This window comes from Physella acuta, unplaced genomic scaffold (genome assembly GCF_028476545.2).
Source record: "Physella acuta isolate Inbredline_101_S28 unplaced genomic scaffold, ASM2847654v3 ptg000481l, whole genome shotgun sequence".
Classification (NCBI taxonomy): Eukaryota; Metazoa; Mollusca; class Gastropoda; family Physidae; genus Physella; species Physella acuta.
In genome coordinates this window covers 815,001-842,711 of record NW_026732000.1, presented here as the reverse complement: position 1 = coordinate 842,711, position 27,711 = coordinate 815,001, and the positions used below count along the sequence as shown (strand labels likewise).

The 27,711-nt window shown below is 31.6% G+C and overlaps 2 protein-coding genes across 3 annotated transcripts in view; one reads left to right on the top strand and one right to left on the bottom strand.

The window, feature by feature from the left end:
• Positions 1-269: 269 nt before the first annotated feature.
• Positions 270-20,132, top strand: LOC131944118 (alpha-latrotoxin-Lt1a). Its single transcript, XM_059304628.1, has 15 exons — positions 270-2,205; positions 3,000-3,093; positions 3,989-4,037; positions 9,522-9,705; positions 11,746-11,876; positions 12,008-12,073; positions 12,778-12,882; positions 14,019-14,121; positions 15,855-15,994; positions 16,184-16,433; positions 16,999-17,168; positions 17,422-17,541; positions 17,660-17,789; positions 17,889-18,069; positions 18,337-20,132. The coding sequence occupies exons 1-15, from the start codon at positions 411-413 to the stop codon at positions 18,572-18,574; spliced, it is 3,756 nt and encodes a 1,251-aa protein (XP_059160611.1). The 5' UTR covers positions 270-410; the 3' UTR covers positions 18,575-20,132.
• Positions 20,133-25,182: 5,050 nt separating this feature from the next.
• The window catches only part of LOC131944119 (uncharacterized), a 5,551-nt gene continuing 3,022 nt past the window's right edge, over positions 25,183-27,711 (bottom strand). For both annotated transcript variants that reach the window (XM_059304629.1, XM_059304630.1), the window contains 5 exons: positions 27,339-27,519; positions 26,941-27,129; positions 26,734-26,811; positions 26,435-26,529; positions 25,183-26,028 (listed from right to left, as the gene is read on the bottom strand). In XM_059304629.1, the coding sequence (XP_059160612.1) occupies positions 25,927-26,028; positions 26,435-26,529; positions 26,734-26,811; positions 26,941-27,129; positions 27,339-27,519 (645 nt within the window). In that variant the 3' untranslated portion in view covers positions 25,183-25,926. The remainder of the gene's footprint in view (positions 26,029-26,434; positions 26,530-26,733; positions 26,812-26,940; positions 27,130-27,338; positions 27,520-27,711) is intronic.

Genomic DNA, 27,711 nt, shown 5'->3' with positions numbered 1-27,711 from the left:
CACCATCCGTGCGACATTTATTGATGCATCTGAAAAAGGAAAAAACAGGCGTGTAACATTCTACATCGCACATAAACGGCCAATACGTCAAACAAAATGGAATTTAATGCCTTAATGACTGCGTCTCAAAATGAATACGACAAGGTGGTAGATATTCTTATTAAAGCAGGAGCAGATATAAACTATGTAAAACAAGATGGATATGAAACATTTATGATTACATCTGAATATGAACACGAAAAGTTAGTAGCTATTCTTAATAAGCAGGAGCAGATATACTTCATGTCGAAAATAATATACAGAATGCCTTAATTATTGCATCTCAAAATGGAGACGACAAGCTGGTAAATATTCTTATTAAAGCAGGAGCAGACATAAACTTTGTAAAACAAGATGGATATAATGCCTTAATGATTGCATCTTTAAATGGACACGATAAAGTGATAGATATTCTTATTGAAGCTGGAGCAGACATAAATCACGTGGAAGATGATGGATTTAATGCCTTAATGATTGCATCTAGAAATGGACACGACAATGTTGTAGATCATCTTATTAAAGCAGGAGCAGACATACATCATGTAAACGATAAACGATGGAATGCCTTAATGTTTGCATCTCACTATGGAAACGACAAGGTGGTAGAAATTCTTATTAAAGCAGGATCAGACATACATCAATTACAACAAAATAAATATAATGCATTAATGATTGCTTCCAAAAATGGACACGACAAGGTGGTAGATATTCTTATTAAAGCAGGAGCAGACATCAATCATGTGGAAGATGATGGATGGAATGCCTTACTTGAAGCTTCTCAAAATGGACACGAGAAGGTGGTAGAAATTCTTATTGATGCAGGAGCAGACATAAACTATGTAAAACAAAATGATTATAATGCCTTAATGGTTGCATCTTGTGGTGGACACGACAAGGTGGTAGATATTCTTATTAAATCGGGAGCAGACATAAATCACGTGGAATATGCTGGAAAGAATGCATTAATGATTTCGTCTTTAAATGGACACGACAAGGTGGTAGATATTCTTATTAAAGCGGGAGCAGACATACATCACGTGGAAGAAAATGGATCGAATGCCTTAATGCTTGCATCTCAAAATGGACACGACAAGGTGGTAGATATTCTTATTAAAGCAGGAGCAGACATAAATTTCGTGAAAGAAAATGGATGGAATGCATTAATGATTGCATCTCAAAATGGACACGAAAAGGTCGTAGATATTCTTATTAAAACAGGAGCAGATATACACCATGTGAAAGAAAATGGATGGAACGCCTTAATGATTGCATCTCAAAGTGGACACGAAAAGGTGGTAGATATTTTAATTAACGCAGGAGCAGACATAAATCACGTGGAAGATGCAACAAGGAATGCCTTAATGATTGCATCTCTAAATGGACACGACAAGGTGGTAGATATTCTTATTAAAGCCGGAGCAGACATAAATCATGTGGGGGATAATGGATGGAATGCATTACTGATTGCATTACAAGAAGAACACGACAAGGTGGTAGATATTCTAATTAAATGTGGAGCAGACATAAATCATTTGAAAGATAATGGATGGAATGCCTTAATGATTGCATCTCAAAATGGACACGACAAGGTGGTAGATACACTTATTAAAGCAGGAGCAGACATAAATCATTTGAAAGATAATGGATGGAATGCCTTAATGATTGCATCTCAAAATGGACACAACAAGGTGGTAGATATTCTAATTAAATGTGGAGCAGACATACATATCGTGGAAGAAGATGGATGTAATGCATTAATGATTGCATCTAAAAAAGGACACGAAAAGGTGGTAGATATTCTTATTAAAGCAGGAGCAGACATAAGCCATGTAAAACAAAATGGAAATAATGCCTTATTGATTGCATCTAACCATGGACACGACAAGGTGGTAGATCTTATTAATGAGGGAGCTGACATAATCTATGTAAATGAAATCGCGCAAGACTCTTCATTTTTAGGTGATCGAAAAAATGATAATAAAGATTGCCTCAAAACGTTTAGCTTCAGAACGACTCTATTGTTGGAATTAATTGATGTGTGTTTTCTTGCATTTGAAAATAAACAGAAACATGTTATTGATACGTTATCTTCAATGAACTTTAAAATTATCGGTAAAACGACATCAACAACAATGTTTCATCTTTTAATATCTCTATTTGAAAAAGGTATATATAATTCGTAAATTATATATATATATATATATATATATATATATATATATATATATATATATATACATTTATTTATTTATTTATATAGATATAGACATGTTACTGTTCTATATATACATTCATATTTGTAATGTCTATAATATATATAATTGTATATTTATGGGAGCCGGACGTTTTCCCGAAAGACACTTGCCCGAATGCCGTTTGCCCGTAGGCCGATTTCCCGAATGGACACTTGCCCGAATGGACACTTGCCCGAATGCGACTAACGCCCGAATGGACACTTGCCCGAACGCGACTAATGCACGAACGGACACTTGCCCGACATTGGTCCTATTCGGGCAAGTGTACTTTTGGGCATTTGTCGCATTCGGGCAAGTGTCCATTCGAGAAGTCGGCCTTCGGGTAAACGACATTCGGGCAAGTGTCTTTCGGGAATTTGTCGTAGCCCCATATGTATATACATATATATATATATATATATATATATATATATATATATATATATATATATATATATATATATATATATATATATATATATATATATATATATTTACATATCATGTGGAAGATCATGGATGGAGTGCCTTAATGCTTGCATCTCAAAATGGACACGACAAGGTGGTAGATACTATTATTAAAGCAGTAGCAGACATAAATTTCGTGGAAGAAAATGGATGTATATATATATATATATATATATATATATATATATATATATATATATATATATATATATATATATATATATATATATAAATCTCTTATTTTTATTAAATAACCAGCACTAAAAGAAGATTTACAAAACGACACCAAAAACGAACTGAGCGACGCAACCGTCAGTGAACAAAACGACGCAGAAGTCCGCCACGTTAAAAGGTAAGTAATTTGTGTAGCTTACAGAAACATGTCTGGACATTTCCAACAGCAAAATAATACATTATAAAAAACAAAAATTACATACATGCAACAGCGAAGTGATATTTAAATTATAATTTACTTTAAAACAATACCGTCACACAGATTTAACATTATAGCTAACACAAATTACATACGCCAGTAGGCTTACATATATTTAAATACTGACCGCGAGACTTAATTCAATGTATATCTTCTCACATAGAAGGTACTAGACAAGTAAACTCATAGACCTACTAGACCTACATAGACCTACATTATGACAAGCGAACTTATTTAACCTGGGCTTAGAACATGACCAGTAACAATTACCATCTATTTTCCCATCTGATCATGAACACCTTATCAAACGCACACGCTGCGCAATAAGTTTAAGTAGGATATTACCCCCAGTGTTTCTTCCAGACTTTTTTCTCCGGGGGGGGGGGGTGCACTTGAAATTTTCGGGGGGGGGGGGGGGGCGGTAGACTTTCTTAGGGGGGGGGGGCGGTAGACTTTCTTCGGGGGGGGGGCGGACACTGTTAAAAGTATATATTTTCTATATAAATTATATAAATTTCATTTCGTTCTGAAATAAACTCTGATTACCCCACTGTCGAAATGAAATTTACGCGATATTCGATCGTGAGGAGAATGGTCGTCGGGATTCCTTTAAGGCTGTAGTGTTGTAAATATGAAAGCTTTAGAAAGATTAGTTAAACATATTTTTTCGAACCATTTATACAAATCACCACACCATTGTTATTGAAACATGTCAAGACAATGTGTATTTATTTTCTCATCACAAAAAATTATAAACTAATGCATCCAAACAAATACTGCACAATTTGTGTATCGATAATTTCTATAAAAACAGATCCATCGATTGCTATATAAAGACTGTTCTTCTGTCTCACAACAATCAGGTAGGAAGTTTTTATTGTTTGTATAACACATAAATGCACAATATATTAACTCGCTTTTGAAAAAAATAATATCTGATGAAAATTACGTGTTATTATGGGACGCTGTATAGAAGTTATTTTTTTTGGTCCGTGGGTGTCTATTGTGCAATTCGACAACTTGTTTGTTGTATGGGAAACATTCAAATTGGGGCTTATATAAACCTACCAATGATGCTGATATTCAGACTGCATGGCTATTCTTAGAGTAAAAGTAAGTATTTATATGTAAGAAAAAGCGGGTCTAGGCATATCGATCGCAGGTGGGAGGGGGGGGGTGGAGCAGGCGGTGGAGCCGCTCCCCCTCTGGCTATTTTCATCAAACTGGCGCCTTTATTGGAAACGTTTTAAACTCAAATTTTTAAACTGATATTTGTTAATAAAAATATGTTTAGACCCACATCGATGTAAATTACAAGATTTTTATCATGCAGCAAACAGTAGCAAATGTATATTAAACATCATTTTATTTTACTAGATCTAGATCTATATTAAATTTAAATAAGGCTATTAAAAAAACCAACTTAAACTAAAACTGACCGTTGTTGTAACTTTAGAATTTGTTTCAAATAGTAGGTAATTATCAAAAAGTAATGTCCCATTTAGATTCTTTGGTGTATCCCACTAAATATATTGTGACTAAGACAAATTAATTCGTTAATTTAGAGGTTACTAAATGTAATTAAATCCAGTAAAGAAAAAATATTCAGGGTGGGAAAGGAAGAAATTGAAAGGCATTTCAGATTGCCAACAAACATCATCCACATGGATCCAAACAAGAGACATATATTTCAAACGGAATGTCTTTACTTCGACATAAAAAAAGAGGTTGACGCGTCTGAAGATACCGAAGTACAAAATATGTAAGCAACTACATCTTCTCATATGCAGATACAAGTCGTCGAGACTCTAGACAATAATAAGGTATTGTCTATAAATATTTTAGAAGATACCATTTCGAAGCCGATATTGTCAGAACAGAGCCAGTCAAACTAAATGCTATAATTGATACAAACCTGGAATATCCTACAGATACTTTTTTGTTTTGTGAAACACCCGTAATACCAGATCTAGTATGTGCATAACTTGATTTGGTCCTTGTCAAACAGGCCTCAAAGATAGTTATAAAGATTTCCCCAAAAATTTAACTGGTCGGCACTTTAGTGCCAGTTTCTACAAGAAAAAAACCCATACGAAATGTGGTCTGAAACCAATACATCTGTTAGAACTAGAAAGTATTATAGGAGCAGTTCTGTATTGGGAAAAAATGGGATTTGCGTTTAGCCATCGTGAACCCCAAGGAGAAGTTACAATAAATGAAAGCAACGTTTTAAAACTTATTAATCTCCTAAGAAAAATGATTTGCTAAAACAGCATTTAATTCTCGTTGACAGAACTGAAATATACTTAAGTTCGGGTAAGCAAAATGACTTAAATAAAGTCTATATCGATCCAATTTTTAAAGAAGAAATTTAAATAACTAGGTATTTAGCTGTGATTATATTGTTAACTATCGACATTAGCAGAATGGATCAATTTTCTTTTTCTGTCCGATATGTTACTGAACATGAAGTCGCCATCGAAATATTTACTCAATTCCTTGAGCTTCCTGAAGCTAGTGCAGAGGTTTTTGTCAAAATGCTTCTTACAGCAGTCACAGGTTTAGGGCTATCATTGCCCAGGTACTATGGTCAGTCCTACGTTGGAGCAAACGCCATATCTGGTGAATTGTCAGGCCTATATAAAATAGTTTACACACTGTTGTGCTCATAATTTAAATTTAATTCTCATAGATGTCGTTTCATCTAATATTAAAAAACAGCTATTTTTTAGTTCTAAAAAGCATTTGTATGGGAAGTATACCTAGTCTTTCTATATTGAAAGAGGAGAAACGACTGAGTGATAAACGATGGGCTTCTAGAAAGACGGCAGTAGATTCTATATTGCAGAATTTACCAGCACTAGTTCGTACATTGCGAATAATAGTTGACGGTGAAGTTCAAACTCTACTTGTATATTGTAAACAGATTGCTGATAAAAAAATGGAATTCTCGCGACAATGGAGCATTTTGAATTTTTAGTTATTTTAATGTTCTGGAAAAGAAAAACAATTGGATTAGTTCAGTACATCGAATTATTTTAATAACACAGTACACCAATAAAATACATGGATAATTCACAAACGAACTGATGTGGTAACAGCATACATTCTTCTACCGAGGCACACCGCTCAACTTAACATTTCCCTCCTTTATATCGCGTCATTCAATCCCCCCCCCCCCCTTATGTCAGTGAGTGAGAACAATAAAAAGCATAAAACACCATGACAGTCATTCTATTGGCCAGGTATTCTCCTTCCACATAAAGTTCACTCCAAATGCAATATAAGTACAATACACCCGAATAACCGTTAGTTACGCGTTCTCACATCACATAAAATGTATTGTAACAACTGTTTCAATATGGCGGGATCATACAACATACACAACGAAAAAAATGTAGCTCAGCTTGGAATAAAAATAAAAAAATAACAATACAGACAAGTTTATAGTATTGGAAAAAATCAACAGGTTATTGTGATCATATCGCTTAATATTTTTCTAATTTGTAACGCTAAAAGAATTGCGCACCAAATAAACGACAAACAAAATGTGTATAAAATATTATTATTACTTTTTAAATTTTTAAATGTACATGAGTTTTTTTAGAAATCGGAAATAGCATACATTACTACTTCCGTCAACGGAAATAATTCAAAATGTGTTGAAAATGTGACAGAAGGCGGTGAATTAGATTTTTAACTTACATGTGAAATTTCATTTGTATATCTAAAACAGTATTCAAGCTATCGGCTTTTGAAAAATCGAAAGTAGAATAAGTTCAACTTCCGTTTACAAGAAATCACTGAAAAGTTGATACAGAACTACACATTTGATATAATACGTGCATATGAAATTTCATCGACCTAGCTGTAACGGTACTCTAGTTATCGTGTTCACAAACATATACACACACACAGACATACAGACAATATTGTAAAACTATGTTTTTTAGATTTGGGGAGGTGTAAAACGTCGAGATTTGCAAAAAAAAACTAGATTTTTTTTTGTGCGCGATTACAATACTTTCTCTATAGGCCTACTTCGTATACGGGAAAGTAAAAATGGTTAAAATTGCTGTTGGTAAACACATTATAATCTCGTTAGTAGTCATACTTTTTAAAGGTGTACTTGAAAATGTTCTTGATGTTAAGATATATATTCTGACTTTCGTTTTTTCTGTTTTTAAAGATGTTGGCATTAGGGCACGCGGGGCTGTGTGCTGTTGTCAAACGGCAGGTGTCTGTAGCTTATGTGAAATATTGTTTTATGATTTTGCGGTTGGTTTTCATCATGCCTTCGCTGTTTTAATGCTGTGGGTGTGTTTATTATTTACATGTATTTATTGAAATATTGTTTTATTTGGAGGGCTTTCATATTTTATAGTTTCACTTGTACTGCAAATTATCGCTTTTATGCATTTAGTACATGTCCGTGCATTGTGGCGACGTCTGTCTTTATTTCATCTATTGTATCTTGAGTGTCTTAGTAAATTTCATACTTTCAATGTATCTTTCATAGTCTAATAGAAAATGTTAAATTTCCTGTTTGCCATATTACTTTTAACTGTGGGTGTTGTGTTTATATGTCCTAAAGTAACTATATGATCGTTGAATCTAAGTGTTGATTCATATCTTATCTGGATCACATTCGTGTTTTCAAGTACACATATCCTGATAAGCTAAGATAAAAAGCGTCTAATGCGTGTTGTACACAATTAAGTTGTTTTTCATTCGTTGTAAATTTGTAGATTGATGTGGTCCCATTTTTACAACTTAGTGGGTCCTATAAATAATAATAAATAACATGTAGTTAATAAAGAATTCGAAAATAAAATTACATATATATATATATATATATATATATATATATATATATATATATATATATATATATATATATATATATATATATATATATATATAACTACACGCGGTGTATTAATAAATCTAAAAAACATTCTGAAATTAAGCTATTATATTTGGGAGGTAAGTTAAAAAACAACGAAATTTCTTAAAGGTCTCAAGTTGACTTTACTGTACAGCGTCGACTCTCTATGTTTGCCAGGCCTCAGTTCAGAGTTGCGTATCAGAGCGATGATATAAACATGTGAGGCTATATTGTGTGTATACTTTGCTTGTTCACAGAAAAAAAGTTAAATCTTGACTATGGAATCCGGATTTTCGCCGATATATGCCCGAAATGACACTTGCTCAAATGGGACCAATGCCCAAATTAGAAAGATACACGAAAGATATTCACCGCTTGCATGAAAAATAAATATTAATATAGTAGATCACTTAGTAGACATTCTGCAAAAAAAAATGTTAATCAAACATTTTGATAATTTTAAGCATAATACTAACACAGTTCTAAGTAGAAGTTTGTTTTTTTATACGTTGTACCCTCTCATATTCGTCTCTGTTCAGTCCTCGTACTGTGAGATGTGCAGTCCGGTTTATACCTGTTTGCTTAAAGAGTTTATAAGGTATGTGAGAACGTGTTTTATTGCTCTGTTTCTTCCATTTCTCCCAAAAAGGGTAGTGTAGGTTAGTTCTGTTCTCTTAGATATTCATTATATCTTAGTCTGCGTACAAGCGTATGTATATTTAGAATTATTGTGTATGTAGTGTATATAGTATTAACTTTTTTATAATTAACAATTGGTTTTTTATTTAGTCTTTTAAAACCCGTTTGTTGATGTTTCGTCTTGTATGTTGCGTGACGCACTGGATCACCAGTACAGGCGTATCCGTTTTCACAACGTACTAGTGGCCCTGTCCGTGATTTGAACTAGACTGTTTGTTTTGTATCTCTCTGTCCACACATCAAATTGGCTTACTCTTGCTAGTGTATACACTGGCTAGTCCTTAGTACTGAAGCTTGCGTATGGTTAAAATAGATTGAGGTCAGTCAGTCGGTTGTCGAACCAGGGGTCGACTGACCCGTAAACAAGCGACAGAATGAGATGCATTTCTCGAGAATTTGTTTTTGTTGGGTAATTCCATGGCGGTAGCAGTAAGAAATGTGGCAACGTTTCTCATTTGCATAGCGTTGCACGGCATTACAGAACGTCAGAGAAAAGGACTGTGTGATACAGGGTTAACAGCGAAAACATTCTCAATTATAATTAGTTTATATGACGAGGCCTCACTAATGAAACTTTTTATGAAATAAAAAAAAATGACAACAGTTGTGTACTTGTTAAAAATGCGATAATAAGGTTCGCTATTGTTTTACTTTTAATATAGTTATTTTAATAAATGAAATAGCACTGTGTTGTAAATAATGTTAAAAATCATTTAATATTATAAATTTTAAAGCATAATTTGTTTTTTTTTACTTCCAGAGAACAAACTATTATGAATTAAAGGAGTTTGTTTGTGATGTTATGTCAGAGTTTTCTAACATGAGAGACTTTGACGCTTTACATTTCTTCATATGTCAGAGGTGTTTGAGGACAATTTACTCCACTCTAAATGCGGAAGATAAACTGAAGTTTTTCACACTACTCTTAGATCTTAACTATGCGGGTAATTTAGTTTTACAGCTTGTAGTCTTATTTTAGTATAAGCTGTGTCTTAGCTCACATAAAAAATGTCGTTCGTTTTTTTTAAACATGACTGACAAATGATAAAAGCTTGATGTTATGGACCCTAAACACCAGTGTAGAAGTTATAAGCATGTTGTACTCGTAATTTACATTCTGTCTGTGTTGTTACCCGTATGTTGAATCACTGCCTGTGTCTCTCCAAGTTTGTTCAGTCTCCTTAGGCAATATGGACATCGTTGTATATGAGATTTTATAAATAGTACATATTTTACCTCGATTTTACCTGTAGAATTCTACATCTTAAGAAGTAGTAAGTAAAGTAAAGTTTCCCTTTCAAACCTTACGGTTTTATGGGGCAAGTGAAGTAGAGTTCACTTGTTTCTGTGACCTCGGCATATGAAGAGATAGTGTGGTCAGCACTATGCCCAGCCGCCTTTACTCTCCCTAACGTGAGTTAGGTACCCATCAAAGTTGGGTGGACTCAAGGACGGTCTACTGACTTGAACCCGGATTCGAACTCGAGACTTACGGGTTAGTAGTCCAGCTTTCTACCGCTAGAACACTCCGTCCATCTTAAGAAGTAAAATAGTAAAAAAAGTTTTTGCCACATACTTTGTCATTTTGTTTCTCTTTCATGTTGCTGGCTTAACCTGCATTTTTGGCAAAACTTTGTGGTCCCAGACTTTCACATCGTTGATATTTTTACATGTTGCTTTTATTTGTGTGCTTCATTTTCTAATTTAAAATAACGGCCGTGTTTATTAGCCCACATAAAAATCTAGTTTAATTAAGGTCATTTTAAGTCGCATGGACAAAATTTCAAATCAAATACTGTACAAACAAATTGTGGTATGCTAAATAACTTTCGTCTCGTGAAATACACAGAAAAACAAATGTTTATAATTAAAACGAAAATGTAGTATTAAAACTGTTGCATTGATTCGATTCAAGAAACAGTATGGGCAGGAAAATACCCGTATCTAGCTAAAATATAATAGTGTGTCTAACAGTTGGTTTGCTATAGCGTAAGTTAACGTTATGATCAAGAAATGTATTAATTTGTCAGTTCAGCCGATAAAAGGGTCAGAGACATTATCAAACATAATTCCGGGCGATATACGTGTATGGTAATATATATATATATATATATATATATATATATATATATATATATATATATATATATATATATATATATATATATATATATATATATATATATATATATATATATATATATATATATATATATGGTTCCATGACAAATAATCTTAGGTCAAATGATCTCAAGGACAAATGATCTCGCGGACAAAAGATCTCAGGACAAAATATATCAGGACAAATGATACCATGGACAATAGATCTCAGACAAAATATCTCAGACAAAATATCTCACACCTAAATTTAATAGTGAATCGGAAGATTTTAGTTGATTTGAAAATTTTTAATTGAATACTGATTCCCTTATTTTATTTCCTCATCCAATGTCCTATATTACCCTAACTCTTTTCATATCCCTTACCTATTCCTGAAGCTACACCAATGCCAATAGATGTACCTGTTATTTACCTGTGCCTATATCGGTACCTGTACAAATTATTATATTATCTCTTCATCTAAATGTCTTTGTGTTGATTGAGAGGGAGCTAATGTCCTATTGCAGTTCTCTGATACAGGTTATGTTCGGGTGGGTAATTGACTTGAGGTAAGGAGGGGGGATAAATACGCGTGGGGGAGTGGGAATCGGCATGAAAGATTTAAACAACTGACCACATACTAGCCGTGCCGTTCTTATGTACTGCACAAGTTTGCCTTATATAAAATAGATGGCAAACATCAAACCCTTATACGACACACGATCAGTATTTTTGTGAGCGGCGCAAACGTACACTCTAACGAAAATTATTATTTACAGAGAATAACAAAAAAAATATAATTCAAGAGTGGAACTTTTAATTCTGACTAAGATACACATTAAAATAAAAAAACGAAACATGTTCTTGATACTTTATCGTTACAGATATAACGTCGAGATGTTTAAACTATGAAAATCTTCTTGATACAAGGGCACCAGGTTTTAGCACGTCTTTAATTCGTGATATGCTGAGTCTGTTGATAAACGGTAGTCATCATAGTACAGAGTTTGGTTTGGTAATTATTGCACAGACATCTTTTTATTCTTATTAAACAAAGCATTAGAACTTCGCGGTTAGAAAAACACATTTTATTTTAGTTGTGCAAAAAGGTAGCTAATAAGAATTTTATTCCACACGTAATTGCAGCGTTTGGCAGAGAAGGACGTTGTGAAAACATTTACAGATTTCCTCACCCTTTACAAAGACGTACAGGTAATGTAATTTTAAAATATAAGCGTATAATTTTAAAATTTCTCTTTTAACTGAATTGATAGCATTTTTGCATAACACGATTAATAATAATATATTTGTGAAATTTCTAAGCATGGTATTCTTAATTATTATTTTATTAAAATTGTTTGTTTTATAGCTGATTTAGATGTAAGACTGAGCTGTTTTTTTTAAAAATAAATAAATGAGTTACATAAATCATCTTTTCCTCTATTACTTCATCCAACTAGATTAATGTTTAATTCTTATTGCGCCTGCTGTATGATGATTGCCTTATCTACACACGTTAGCCTCATTACAAATTCCACACTTCCCTAGGTGAGCCATATTGGAAAAACATCTGCAACCCTCGCTCCAAATTTGGATCCCGATATTTCTACTATTCCCAGCTTTATCATCAAAGCAATGCATTGTGTGCTATTTGCTTTTTTGATAATTTTATTCAAAGTGTATCAGCCTGCAATTCTCCGAACGTGTATACTTATACTTTAATGGCTGGTATACTGATGCTGGATAACAGTATTCTAGACTCTTCATTTTATGTCACAACAATTTAATGTACTAATCGGTTTCTTATAGCACTGGACCAAATCATGATCTGCTGACTTAATATACGTGAAAATTTCTACTAAACATTAGCTGTGTAGGAAAAACAATTAATTAAATATGAATGTTTAAAATTACAGAACTCCCAATCTAAATGGATCATTAGTCAAGTTGTTACCATTTTATATAACATTGCCCGAAGAAAGGGCGCGAAGATTTTTTTCTCAATGAACAACACGTACAGTGTAAGTAAATATTCTAATAAATGCTTGCATATGAAATGTGTTTGTACATCATCGTTTTACATCGCAAAAATGTAGAGATATAAAAATATTAAAATGTAAACTTTTTGTAGAGACAAAATATATACTGTACTATTTACGTATACAATAGACCGAATAAATAAATAACAAATAACAAATATTCAAATCTCTTAAATATAAAGATAGAAATCTTTGTAATGAAGAAGATTATGTTTTTAACAAGTGAGAATCTGTTTTTCAAGAAATTATAATTAATATTTTTTCATTAAAGAAAATATACATAATTGTGATAAAACAAACACTTTTGTGTTTACGATATACAATATGCGTCTAAAAGCTGTATGTAGTGTAAAATTAAATATATATTAAATTTATACATGATGTTAAAGAGTTATACTACGGAAAAAAATAAATACTCTTAACTAAAATTGTATTTATATGTTTGCTCCAACGTTAGGGTAACTACGGGCAAATAGGTGCATGCATCAGAACATTTTCTGAAAATATGGGAGCGATGGGAACGGCTGCCATCTTTAAAAAAACGTTTTCACAAACAAGCATTAATAGTATTATAAAACTGTAATACAAATAGTTATCTATTGTTAAAGAACAAGCAATTAATTTTTTTTCAAATTTTGAAAATATTTTATTGTGAACTATTTTTTTTTTTTGCAAATGGTATTTCGGTATTTCACAAAAGTCATTTATGAACTGCAATGTATTAATCAAAATGTTTTCTTTTCTCTAGAATATTTGTTTTCAAAACAAAGATCGCCAAAAAATAGCAATATTAACATTATTAAAAAATATAATGACTTGCGCTCAGTCTCTTTCTTTAAAACGCCCCTTATTACTCCAAGCTCTGCTCTGCTTGGTACATGCTACATGTGTAGGGAAAGTTAAGGCAGCTGACTGTAGAGCTAGTCACACTATCTTAGTAAACAAATTAACTGCACTTTATCGTCTAAATCAGCCGGTATTTTTTTTCGACTAACTGAAATAAAACAGCGCATTATGTCATTCAATTGAAATACCGCACTTTCAAAAATAGAATATACTAAACATTTTATACATTCTAAAATGCCTTCAGAAATCTAATACAGTTATATTTTCAACAGGTTATTCAAAATATGGATTTCAAAGAAAAAGCCGTAGCTATGGATGCAGCACTTTTACTGTTAAATATACAAGAGGATTCTCCTATAGATACAGGGGCATTTAGTAATTATTTAAGCATTGGTCTATTATCTGTCAAATATATTAATACTAATAGTTTCGCTGTTTGTGTATCTATCTATGTATCTGACAAGAACGCTGTAGAGAAAACACAAGCAAAATAAAAACATGCATAGTAATACGGAAACGAAATATGACGTTAAGTAGTAGAAAATAATATCAAGCCGGAGAGTGCACACAGTAATATGACGTCAATGATTCTCGAGTAAACATTGAATAAAAAGGCAATTTTGTCTAATCTAAGTGGTTTGCATGAAGAGTTTCTTTCATGCAATTCTTCGGGTAGTGGCTAAGCGCGACACCAGTTTTTCTTTCTGACTTTTTCCTCCCCGGATTGAGGAATTTTTTCTAATCTAAAAAGTGTTTAGCTCTTTTTATGTATCTCTTCCGGTAGGGGCGAAGCCCCGCCCAGGTTCTTCCTTTAGTTTGTATGATCTACAAATGCGACCAGTGTTTTTTCAGACTTTTTCCTCCCCGGAGAGGGGTGGGGGTACTTGAAATTTTCGGGGGCGGGGGTAGAATTTTCAGGACACTGGAAAAAGTATATAATTATATTTCGTTGAATGGGACGGTAGATATGTTTTGGGGTGGGGGGGGGGGTGTTTTAGTTTAGAGAAAATAGACAGCACTATCAACCTAGCGCCCGTTGTATCCTTCCTCAACGGGCCATTTTTCTCGTGCTCAATATTTTACGAAATATTATCAATTCAATTTCTTTAAATAGATTTGCAAGAAAGATTATTTATATGTCATGCCCATCGTAGAAAACGTTTCCGAGTTGCATTTTATATTTCTTATCCGAATTAAGAAACAAGTATTGAAATTAAAATACTTCAGTTACAAAAAAAACTTATTTTGTTAAATACATTTTTCACTTACTATCATACATTAAAACAAAAAAAAATCCTACTATTAAAGAAAAAAAATAGTTACGAATTCTCTGTGAAATTCTATAATTATGCATACATTTAATTTAATTAAAAACATTTTCTAATTTAATAATAAACCATTAAAAACAAAATGGATATTAGATGAAGCACAATGAAAAGAAAAAACAAGTAAAATAGTTAAACAGTGAAAGAAAGTCAAATTTAGAAATTGAAGATACAACCTTGTAACAACTGCAACTAACTACCCCTTTTTTGTTTTATGCAGTGTTGCCTTTTGATCAACTAAAATTAGCAAAATTTAATAATTTTTATTTATTAGAATTGTATAAAAAACTTTAAAGATTAAGCATGAATAATTTATTCATGTAAATCACATTGTCAAAAAGTCCTATTTTAATATATAATAACTTACTTTTTTGAGCAACTAAAATGTGTGCTCTTACATTATAATTATTGCTAAAAGTATATTATTTATGCGTTTTATGGTTATGACGCAAAGTTTATTTAAACATGCGTATACGATTCAATGTTCAAACTTTTCACCCATACCGAATTAACAAGCATAAAAATCATGAAAATATAAGTTAAATTATGAATACCAATAACACAATTTTGTACACGTAAACCATAATTCGTGCATTTTAATTATGAAAATATTATGTAAATATAATTCCGAATTTAGAATTAATAAGTTTGTTATGATTAGGCCCTTATAATTGCTTAACGTGCAATAATACTATTTTTCTATAGTTATTTATTTAGTCAGCAAATTATTATTATCTTAGAATTAATATGAATCGTTTGGCATGTGTATTTAATATATTACAGAGAATTTAAAACATCGTCTAAAAGAAACTTTAATTCGAGATGTTGTAAGGAATAAAGAGGATCTAGGAGGATATTCGCGATCTGAGCTTCTTCAAGGACTGGCAAAATTCTTAGAACAAAATGAGGATGTGCTGAACGAGGTTATCATAATTGTTCGATTCTAATTTTGGCTAAGTAATATAGTCCGTTCACACCTCCATGTGTTTTGGCATATATAAATTCTTACCTAGTTGTTGTTTTAATTTAATAATACTGATGTATGTATTGTTTGTTTCAGTAAGAGAACACATAGCATCGTTTTATAAATTATGTTCAAAAAAATTTGGCAGGTACTTCCATTGTTTCCGCACTTAAAAGAAATACTAACACATAATGATCCTGATGAACAAATATTTACGACACAATGTTTGAGAGAACTAAGTAGAAATAAAGAGGGAAGTGAGAAAATCATCACAGACGAAGAATTAAATGACATGTTAATAGAATTAATAAACAGCCATAATGGGGATCTTTCTGCTAACGTACATTCAGTACTTTGGAGAGCTGGACGTACAACAGGAATATTGCCATCAAAAACAGGTTAAAAATATAATGTATGTTGTATTTTGCTAGCAGATAGGGGTCGGTGTGGTCGAGTCGGTAAATCTCATGGCTGCTAAACCGAAAAAGTCTCAAGTTCGAACCCTCGGGCAGATGAGGCTCGTTAGCTGAGGACAGCCACTCTTCTAGTAGAGACAACTCCAAAATTAAACAACTGCTGCCTTGTAGTTTGTTCTTGGTTGGACAAAGGCTATGGAAGCAAATCCAAAAAAGAAAAGCAGGCTGAAATCGGAATCAATGGCCTCAATGTCGCATAAACAGTTGACACGTAACGCTTAATTGTGTTGGAGGCGTGGTCGAGTCGCAAAAAGCTCATGGTTGATAAATTCGAACAAAGTCTCGAGTTCAAACCCACTGGCAGATAAATCTCGATCCCCTTCAACACTAATAATTAAGAACGAAGAAAAAGAAGAAGAAGCTAGCATATAAATAGATTAATTGACATTTAATTAAGACATTTTCTAGTACTACAATGAATATTTAATAATTGTGGATTGTCCAAATGTCATCATTTTTGATGGACATTTCGTTTTAATATCTATAGATGTTGTTCTGTCTGATGAGTTTCCCAAGAAATTTGAAATTAAACCAGCGTCGTTAGGTCAAGGAGGTTTTGGTAGCGTCCATCTTGTTGTGGATATAGATCAACCAGAGGATGAAAAATTTGTTGCAAAGAAAACACACGCAGACCCAAATAACCAAAAGAAGTGGATGGTACGTAGGGGCGATCATATGATGACATGCGTTGGAAATTTGTTACGCTAAATTTTAAAATAATAAAGCATAGATGTTGTATGTAAATTCGTATATCATCAAATAGTCAGTTATCTAATTTCACAAAGGTTAGTATAAGAAATTCTTTATTGTAGGCCTACTTACCTATTTCCAAGCACTTCTGTGATATATAACTGACTGCGTGCAAGTATATATTTACAGCTTTACACATATTCTATTTCTTTTTAATCAGGAGAGCTTACAATTAGAGGCTTCAATTCTAATTAAACTGAAACACAAAAACATAGTCAAGTTTCATGGGTATCAAAGGAAAGAAAATAATATAATCTTATTTCTGGAGTACCTAAAAATGGTAAAACATTATATCTTTACTAATCACCACTGTATTATGTGATACTCACGTTAGAAATTTAAAACTGTATTAAAATGTCAGTTGATTTTCACTGACAATGGTTGTGTTATATCTAAAGGGCACCCTTTCCACGTTCATCAAACAACACACAAGACTCAATGAAGGTTTGACCAGACAGTTTACAATTCAAATTCTGGAAGGCGTAAAGTACCTACATGAAAACAACATCTTGCATTTGGACATCAAAGGTACTACAAAATAATATAATTATTTTTAATCCAAGTGCAACCATTTTAAAAAAGAACTAATTTACAGAATTTTGAGCAAATTATTTACATTTTTAACAGGTACTAATATTCTAATGGTGGACGAATCAAACATTAAGCTAACAGACTTTGGCCTGTCGACAATACTTAACGAGGAAGAAGGAGTTGAAGCAGAAAGGGGCACAACTCGATATATGGCTCCTGAGATGATTAACTGCCCTGATGGGAGAATATTTAAACATTGTTGTAGCTTGGACATTTGGTGAGAATGTTTTATTTAAATAATACTTAAATAACAATAGGTTTTAGAATAAAACCAAAAACTATTCTAAAATATATAATGCATTTCTTGTTTTACTAACATAAAAATGTATAATTTATATTACTAATCTAACCAACAATTATTATTTTTGTCATCTTAAGCTAAACAGACATTGATTCCAAACAAATTAATTTTAATATGCACAAATGTTTTTTCCAATATTCCATTTGTGTAATATATATTATAGCACATTTTAAATTCGCTTAGGAGTGTGGGAAGTACAGTTGTAGAGATGATAACTGGATCACCACCAAACTCAACAACGACATCAGTCAGGGTACTTTTTAAAATTGCTATGCTGCAGAGACCAAAGTATGAGCTGTCAATCACAGCGTCAAAAAACCTACGAGATTTTTTAGAAAAGACATTTACACCTGAAGCAGAACAAAGACCATCTGCAGAAGATTTATTGAAAGAAGATCCGTTTATAACAGACGGTGTATAAATGATGACTATTATTGTATGATTTGTACTTATTATTACAAATACTTTGTAGCTATCTTTTGTGAATAAATATTTGAGCTGTTCGTGGATATGTAAAAGTTGTAAAGATACGAAATAAATCTTTAAATAAGCATTAAACAAGATGAAAGTGTTAAATATTTATAGTAAATGCAAATGTGTGCTTCAAATTAGCCATATATAATGTAAAAAATAAGTATTTTTTTTTTATCAGTTTACTGTCAAAATATATCTTTAATAAAAATCATTGTAAAACTCATTTAGCCACATTTTTAAACAGTTATATTAAAGAAAGTATACAATAAAATAAAAAACATCACTAATTGTTGAAAACCAGCTATGAAATCGTGTCCGAATATCTTTTTTACCACAGTGTTTCTCAATCCTAATAAAATGTACTATTAGCTATTGTGAAAAGGAAAGCATAATTTCCATTGGTATTATAAGAATGTTTAAAAGCCAAGACTTCAAACGCAGGAAATTAATTTTACAATCTTATTAGAGGATTAAAAGAAATATTTATGTTATTTTTCAGGAACAATGTTTTATAAATAAACGAATTAGAAAGCGCCCGATCTTTAGCTATGGTTTGTAAAATCTGATATTTTTTGACAAAGTAAAAATATTGTAGCGCATATATGTTGATTTTAGATATATTGTGTAATTAAATCTAAACCTTATAAAATATTAGTTTTTTCAAACAAATCAGTTTAGTTGTCTAAACATTAAGTTTGCTGCTATTCGCCAAATAATCGGACCACATTTTCTGATACGTGAACCTGCAATAATCAGTTTAGTTTTCTCAACATTAAGTTCGTTTCTATTTGCCAATATATGGGACGACATTTTCGGAGACCTGAGTTAATTATTGCTAAGTAAAACTTTACGATTTCCGACCACTGGCTTGATTTAGTAAGACGTCGCTGATTTCTGCCAGCTGTGATGCACACGTGACTCATCATAGAAAAAGTAATGGCGAATACGCATAGTGCTGACCACTTCATCTTTTCATTCAAAATGTCACAGAAACTGCACTACAGACAGTCAGTTAAAAAATTGTAACTTCATTTTTTCTATGAATAACTTTATATTTTAATCTACTTTACAGTTCACTTTATGTTTACTTATGAATAAAATAATATAGCAAAACATAAAATACTTATCCAACCAATCTATTTTTCAACTATATAAGTCAACTATAATAAATAATGTTATACAAAAATGGTATATACACTATGCATTTTTACATGATTAGATTATAGAGCACGTACTATAACATCATGATGTTATACACTCAAACACACGTTGTTCAGGTTTTGCTACAGATGCTTGAATCTGCTTTATGAAATATATTATTTCAGTCGTTTTGTGTAATATATTATTTATTAATATTATTTTGGATATATTTTATATATTGTATTTTTATTTTTATTTTTAGAAAACATGGTAATACAAATTTTAAAGTTATGTCAGTTAAAATAAATTATATTTCATGCATTATTATCACTGTCACTAAGCATACAATATTAAAATTAAGTGTTTTAACATAAATAATTACATATATTAATAAAACTTTAAACTGTTTGCAATTACTTATTGCGTATTAATATTTTCATCTATTTCCATACATTTTAACGAATATTATTGTTGATAAGCTGTATAAATTTTCAAATATTTTCATTAAAGCCTTAGCTAAACCAGAGCCAAATGGAAATAGGCATAATGTATTTGAATGTAATTAAAAAGAGGAAAATATAATTTCTTACTCAAGGTTTTAAGGTTGGAGATATGTGGGAGGTACCGAACAATGAAAAGCAATAAATCTAAAGTTAGCATAACCCTAATGAGTTATTTACTACTATTGTTAAAATTAAAGTTACAATACTACAAATTAAGCTTCACTTGTTGAACAAAACATCGTATCACGTGTAAATAACTAAGCATTCTGTAGGACGGCTTGGTGAGGCTGTAATGCACTGGACTACAGACCTTGATGTCACGAGTTGAAATCTGGGACTCGAGTTTAATGGACATACCTGTGTTTTACCTGCTCTGACTCGGGTGAAAGTAAATGCAACTGGTTACTTTACACAAACAACTTTCACCGATTCACTCCCTTGTCTTTTACACTATAAGGATAATGACTAGTAGTTTCCCAACCTTTCCAAATTTAGAGGGGAGAGAACGTGACGTTTTTTAACCAACGCAAAAAGTATATTTATAAATGGGGGAAGGGATTTATAATTCACCATGTGTGGCTGAAAGGGGTTACTAAGCGTGAGCTATCAACAACTAGATTGTTTAGTAACAAACTAAAGAAGTTTATTATCAAACACCGCTGATAGGAAGATATCTAAGATTCATACTTAAAGTGACTTAACGCGTATTTGAATTGTAAAATCATATATTTTGTTGTGTTGTAGAAAATAAGTCAGTCTCCTTCGATGTGAATAAACATAAAAATTATAAATCAAAAGATATTGATTGATACGATAGACCATTAATATTAGGTAAAATAAACCAAAACAATTCACGATAGGTTATTGACTAATCTCGTTTGTAAGGGAGACATATTGTTACCCTAAAATCTTCAGGATAGCATGACTTTGTTTGTTTTAATTGCAATCTTTGGTTTTATTTGTAGCTTAAATATCATACAACAATGTTTCTATGTTTTAATTTTTAATTATTTGTTTTGGGTTGATCGACACAGAAATTCGGATAAATACTGGTGTAGTCCGTATTAAACTAAGCTTAAATATTCGTAATGAATATAATGAATACTTCTATTTGAAAAAAATGATAAAAACCCCCACATCATATTTCTCCCCCCCCCCCCTCACCCCCTCCCTTCCCACTCCCACACATAAACACATTTACTCTTTTCCCATTGTCAAACAATGGTAAGTTTGTACTTTTGTTAGAGTTTATTACATGTATGAAATGGTGCATCAGAATTTATAGCAGGCGTATTGTCATGTATGGTGAAATGAAAATTGATAAAACAATGATCTCTAACCAAAGTGTTATTTAAGACCAAACCCTATTGTATTACGTTATTCAGTTCGCTTGCATAAACACACACTGCTAGCCTCAACATCTTCTAAAACAGACACGAAAGTCTCACAAGCATGTTGGAAACTCATGTGTCATGTTAATGTGTGATAGATGTTTTTTGAAACCAGACAAGACATTGTGTGTTGTGTTTCGTCGTTAAACATTCTAGATTAGAAAACGTTATACCGTGTTTAATAGGGCACATTTTTGTCTTTCAGTGTATAAACAAACTAAGTGCCAAAAATAAACTAGATTATTATAAATAGATTTTTACAGTGGCGCAAACAGCTAAAACGTGTTTGTTTGTAGACAAATCCCATTATGATGAAGGAACCAGCACTACTTATTGCTAGCTGGTAGAACTGTGGTTATACTTCCTCGTTAGATGCACCACATGTAATGGTGTATCTAAAAATAGAATTTAAATAAACCCGGATTGATCTCCCCTAAACTTTCTTGAATATTCTTATGTAACACTATGGGGAATGGCAACTGGGGGTATAGACATGAATTTTAATCGATGTTCAATGACTTAAACGTTTTAAAATAGAGTAGAATCTGGTAGAATATAGAATTGCGCACCAAGTGAACGCCCAACAATCTGCGTATAATTGTGGGGAATATTATTAGTACTTTGTAAATTCACATGCGTTTTTTAATTAATCGGAAATAGCGAAAATTACATATTCCGGTCAATTACTCAAAATTTGACAGAAGGCAGAGATTTAGATATTTTACTTTTTTTTTTAAATTTCGTTTATCTGTCTGAAATAGTAGTCAAGTTATAGGCTATTGAAAAATTGGAAGTAGAGTAAGTTCCACTTCCGTTAATCTGAAATCGCTGTAAAGTTGATACAGACAACAAATTTGAAATAATTCTTGCGTATGAAATTTAATCAACCTATATATAACGGTATTCAAGTTATCGTGTTTATTGACACACATATACACGATGCATACTTTTTAAGTCAATGCAAATCTACTTATTAAAACGTTATAGATTCTTTCCTGCTGTTTGTTAATAATGCATACCTTAAATCGATTATTAAAGACGTTTTAGAAGAATAATATAGCTAAAGTGCATATATTACTCTCCCATCATAGGGCAAACTAAAGCAACCTCATATATCATGTTCAAAGTGCTTGATAAGTGAGCTAAACTGAATGCGGCGTTAAATAAACTATACATCTTTTGTCGTGCTTTAAATAGATGGACCATATGCAGATACTATACATACTGGACATTTCGAAAGTAGATGGCTCGGGTGCTTTGGCATTTAGAACTATACCAGGTTGTTTGAAATATAATATTAAGTGTTGAAAAGTTGATTTGCGTTAACATTTTAGTCTACATACGAAAGTGATGTAATTGCAACAAGAATTAAAAAATTTAGTTTCACTCAAGCTCTTACTGCGTATAAAAATTAGCAAAGAAAAAAATTCGAATAGTCGTGAAAATAAAAAAAAATAATGACTGATAATTATTACCTGGTCCTGTTGAGCTATTTATTTTTTAACAGAGAAGCTATAAACAAAATAACATCTTGCAGTAACGAAAAAAATAACATTAAATGTTGATGATTGCACATGATGAGTATAGCCAACATATATACACACACACACGCACGCACACACACACACACGTGAGCGCACACACGCGCGCACGCACTCACGTATGCTCGCATGCACGCACACGCACACATATTCACACATACTTACATACACACGAATAATACATGTTATGCTTGCCTAATTCTATGTTGATGAATATGTTGTCAGTTTGCTGTTATTAGTATATTACATTTTCTCAAGAGAGTGTGATTACCAAACATTTGTATTAACAGGTTATAACTGTTAGGGATAAGTTAATCGCAGGAAACTGACAATGGGTTTTATGATGTAGCGTAATATCCTGTAATTTGTCGTCATATATAAATGCAACATGAATCAACGTAAGCATATTATATAGGCTGCTTAAAAGCTAGTTAGCACTATTTAAATCAGATAGCTAACACACAAGACATCACAAATAATCGCAGTACACTATATTGTATATACGATACGTACTCTCTAAACTAAACTCACTGCTCTCTATAACATTTTACATGATAATAATGAATCCTAAAGATTAACTATCTTCGTCATAACCTGCAGAATATATGGCGTGAATATATTGGCGGAACTACCATGCCGCTAGACTACGCAATGTGGGGTAGCCCAGGCCGTTTAAGTCCAAAATTTCCGAACAAAAAACAATGCATTTTTTAAAATAATGTAATTTTCGTGTACCTTGGTACAGGTTTTGTAGAAAACAAAAATAAAGAGGTCTGCTATCGCAAAGATTGTTCTACAATAACTAACCCATACTGTTGCGTAGAAAGATGTTATAACAAGGATATAAATCTTTAGTGCCTGGTACAAATTCTAGTCATTCTGAATAGTAAAAGTAACGTTAGGTCAGGCATGGTATTAGCTACCTCGCAAAGCTTAACTTATTTACAGTTGCCAACTTTGTGTGGCCAGATATTTTATTTTTTGCAGTTCGGCAGGTGTGTGTGTGTGCGACGATCTATCTTACCTTTATCTCCTAGACATTCCTTTACTTCAAGTACGACTGTACAGGCAAGTAAAACAATATTTATTATTTTACACATTGCATTAGCTGATCAAATTTGTCAAAACACAACACAATATGATATTATGCTACTCGATTGTTCAATCTATCTCAACCATTCATTATGCAGTACAAAAAAGAGTTAAAGTTTCAACGCAAGTACTACTGCGTGCAAATGTTCCTCTCAATTTCGGTGCTAAATAATTTACTTTTTTTCTAAAGCCCAAGCATAAATGTTGCAACAATTTGAAAACATCTTATAGACTCTTCACATTTTGAGTAAAGTATGTATCTTCTACTTATTATTTTTACATGCTCTAATGCTTATTAGCCGAATACAAAGTATAAACAATTATTTGATAATACATGAATACACATATTTTATTTTACATAGATATTTCACTCAGAACTCAAATGTCAGTCTGTTGATTTGAAAAAAAGTTGAAAATCTAACAATGATGGATGCATGGTTTCATTCAAAAATAATTTGATTTCCACAGATATGACTTATATAATACTTGAGTAGAATTTGTAGATAAAGAAATGCGTTCCATTTTTACTACTTTGGAAACCCCAACATGTATTTCAACATCTTCATCATTCAAGGTTCGATAAGATTTTGTCAAAATTGTTTGAGGTCTTTAAATGAGCTTTCAACAAACTATGACATATTAGCTTATCTAACACATGCATACAGTAATGTCTTTTTATTAGATATATACAATTTGTTAATTTCAAGACACCATTAAAACTCAAATAAATCCCAGAATAGCATTTGCTACACTTTAGGTGTGTGTGGGGGGGGGGGGGGCGGGGCATCGCGACCCATTGATAGGGAATGCGTAATCAAACATAATGGAAATATGAATATTATTTTACAGTTATCAATGGCGACTTAAAATAGTTACGTTTAATTTTTTTTAAAATTAAAACATAATAAGTTTTTACATCATCAAATAAGCAACGTTTGAGATAAAAAAATAATCCCAGATCTTCATTGAATCAAAAAAATATGACGAGCAAATTGAGAGAAAACTAAATAAATAATTCAATTGAAGAAATAAATAATCCACGAAAAAAGAAAGGTTTACATACAACATTGAATAGGACGATTTGGTCGAATGTGGTAGAGCTTTTGACTTCTAACCAGAATATCTCGAGTTCTTGTCTAGAGGCCTAACATTTTCTTGAGTGAACTCAACCATGATAGGTACGTGACTTTCGTTAAGGAAAGAAACAAATGAAATATACTTCACCTACAGCCTTCCGGTTTGAAAAAAATGTATTTTTCTTTAATACACTGTTTGTGTCGTGTAAACAGCAGTGGAAAGAGACTTTTTTTTAATCAATGGATCTAAGAAACGTTAAAGCAAACTAACCTTATTTTTTAAACAATGATTATATTGAAAAAAATGTATAATACTAACCACTGACTGTCTCAAAAAATACAAAATATATGTAATTATTGTATTTTACAGTTATATTAACTATTATAAACTAATCAACCACGCACACAACAAGTCTATGAGAATCAAAATAGATTTTAAAAAATAAACATAGATGCATTGAGCGAATATTTATTTAATATGGAAGGTAAATGTTTAATATGTTTAAAACATTTTTTTTGAAAGGCTTCACATCATTCCAACTTGAGTATGCGTACTTTAAAACGCATAGTAATGGCAACATTGATATCCATTAGGGTTCACAATATATGCTTTAACTTCAAGAGGTGGATTTCCGACAATTTCAGCATGTGAAAACACCTAAAGTAAACAAGCAAACATGACTGTTGTACACCTTTGCACGATTATAAGCAAAAAAAAGTATATATTTTTATGTATATATATATATATATATATATATATATATATATACATATATATATATATATATATATATATATATATATATATATATATATATATATATATATATATATATATATATATATATATTATACATATATGTTTTCTATGTTTATTTAATTATATAAATTTACCAATTATTTAATTTGTTGTTTAATTTACTGGTTATCTAAATTAAATTTAAAAAAAATAAAGAAAAAAAAAAGTTAGACAAGTGCAGAGCTTTGCTATAGAAACTATAACAGTTATAATAGACTTTATTGAAACAATTGATTATATTGATATTTAATTTGTTTCCACTTACTTTATCTATATATAAGACAGTCGCAAATAATATCAACAATGGTGCCAGAAAAGTATACATTATCTGTGTTACAAGATTTCCTAAGCAGTTCTCATCTGTTTGATACAAAATATACATCCATTAGTGAAATTTTAATGTGTTAAACAAAGTGATTATTTATATTATATATATATATATATATATATATATATATATATATATATATATATATATATATATATATATATATATATATATAAGCATTTTTGCAAGTGTGATTCGTGGCAAGTTGTATTCAATTGAATAAAAGTTCTCCACACTGTTTTGGCGTCTGCTGAATTTAACATTTGCTGAGTTGGACTTCCATCCAATAATATTCTCTGCTTTACATTCAACTTCTGTAACAATATGTAAAACAATTGAGTTAATTTATGCATTTAAAGATAATAAAGTATACTGCAGTATTAACATTTAAAACTAAGTTAATATTAAGTGCAAGTAGTAATTATATAACTATTTTTTTATACCTGCCGATTCCTCAATATGAAATTCTGTATGTAGACTAGAATTACTTGTTTTTAATTGCGGGACATCATTGATTAGTAAAGTAATCCATGTTTCTATTTCAGCTTCGTCAACCCTTTTGCAAGTGCACTGTGCAAGAAATTCTTCACTTTCATTAAGTGAACAGTTCTCTAGTGTTATTTTTGGATAATCTAAAATTAAAAACGAATCAGCATGTAGGGCCTATACAACTTGTCAAGGTATTTTTTAAAATTAAAATTCGTGCTTTTCAGTAATTTTTAGTAATTGTTTTTTTTTCTTTGAAGCGTTTGTCATTGTAATTGAAAAGGTGAAATGTAATGTTTTTTATAAATGTAGCTATTTATAATCAAATGCACACAAGTCGTAACTTTTTACCTACCAATACTTATTGGAAGTTTAATTGATTGATTCACAAAACAATCTTGATCTGCAGGATATATTGTTGCATACGTGTGGTACTTTCCAATACCAAGAATCCGTAGATGAACCCTTTGTTGACATAATAGAGTCGTAGCATCTATGCTTTGACAGCTAACAGATGGAGCCATGTTTTCTTTGTCCTTTTGAAACAAAATAGTGCTTCACTAAAGTTAATTATTGAAATGGACAACTACATTTTTTTTTAAATCTAATCATAATTAAACAAATAAACATGTAAACACCTAAAATGATTTTAAGCAAATGAAAATATTTGATGTGCTAAAAAATATATATAGGTAAAGTGGTATTTAGTAAAGTAAAGTAAATTTCCC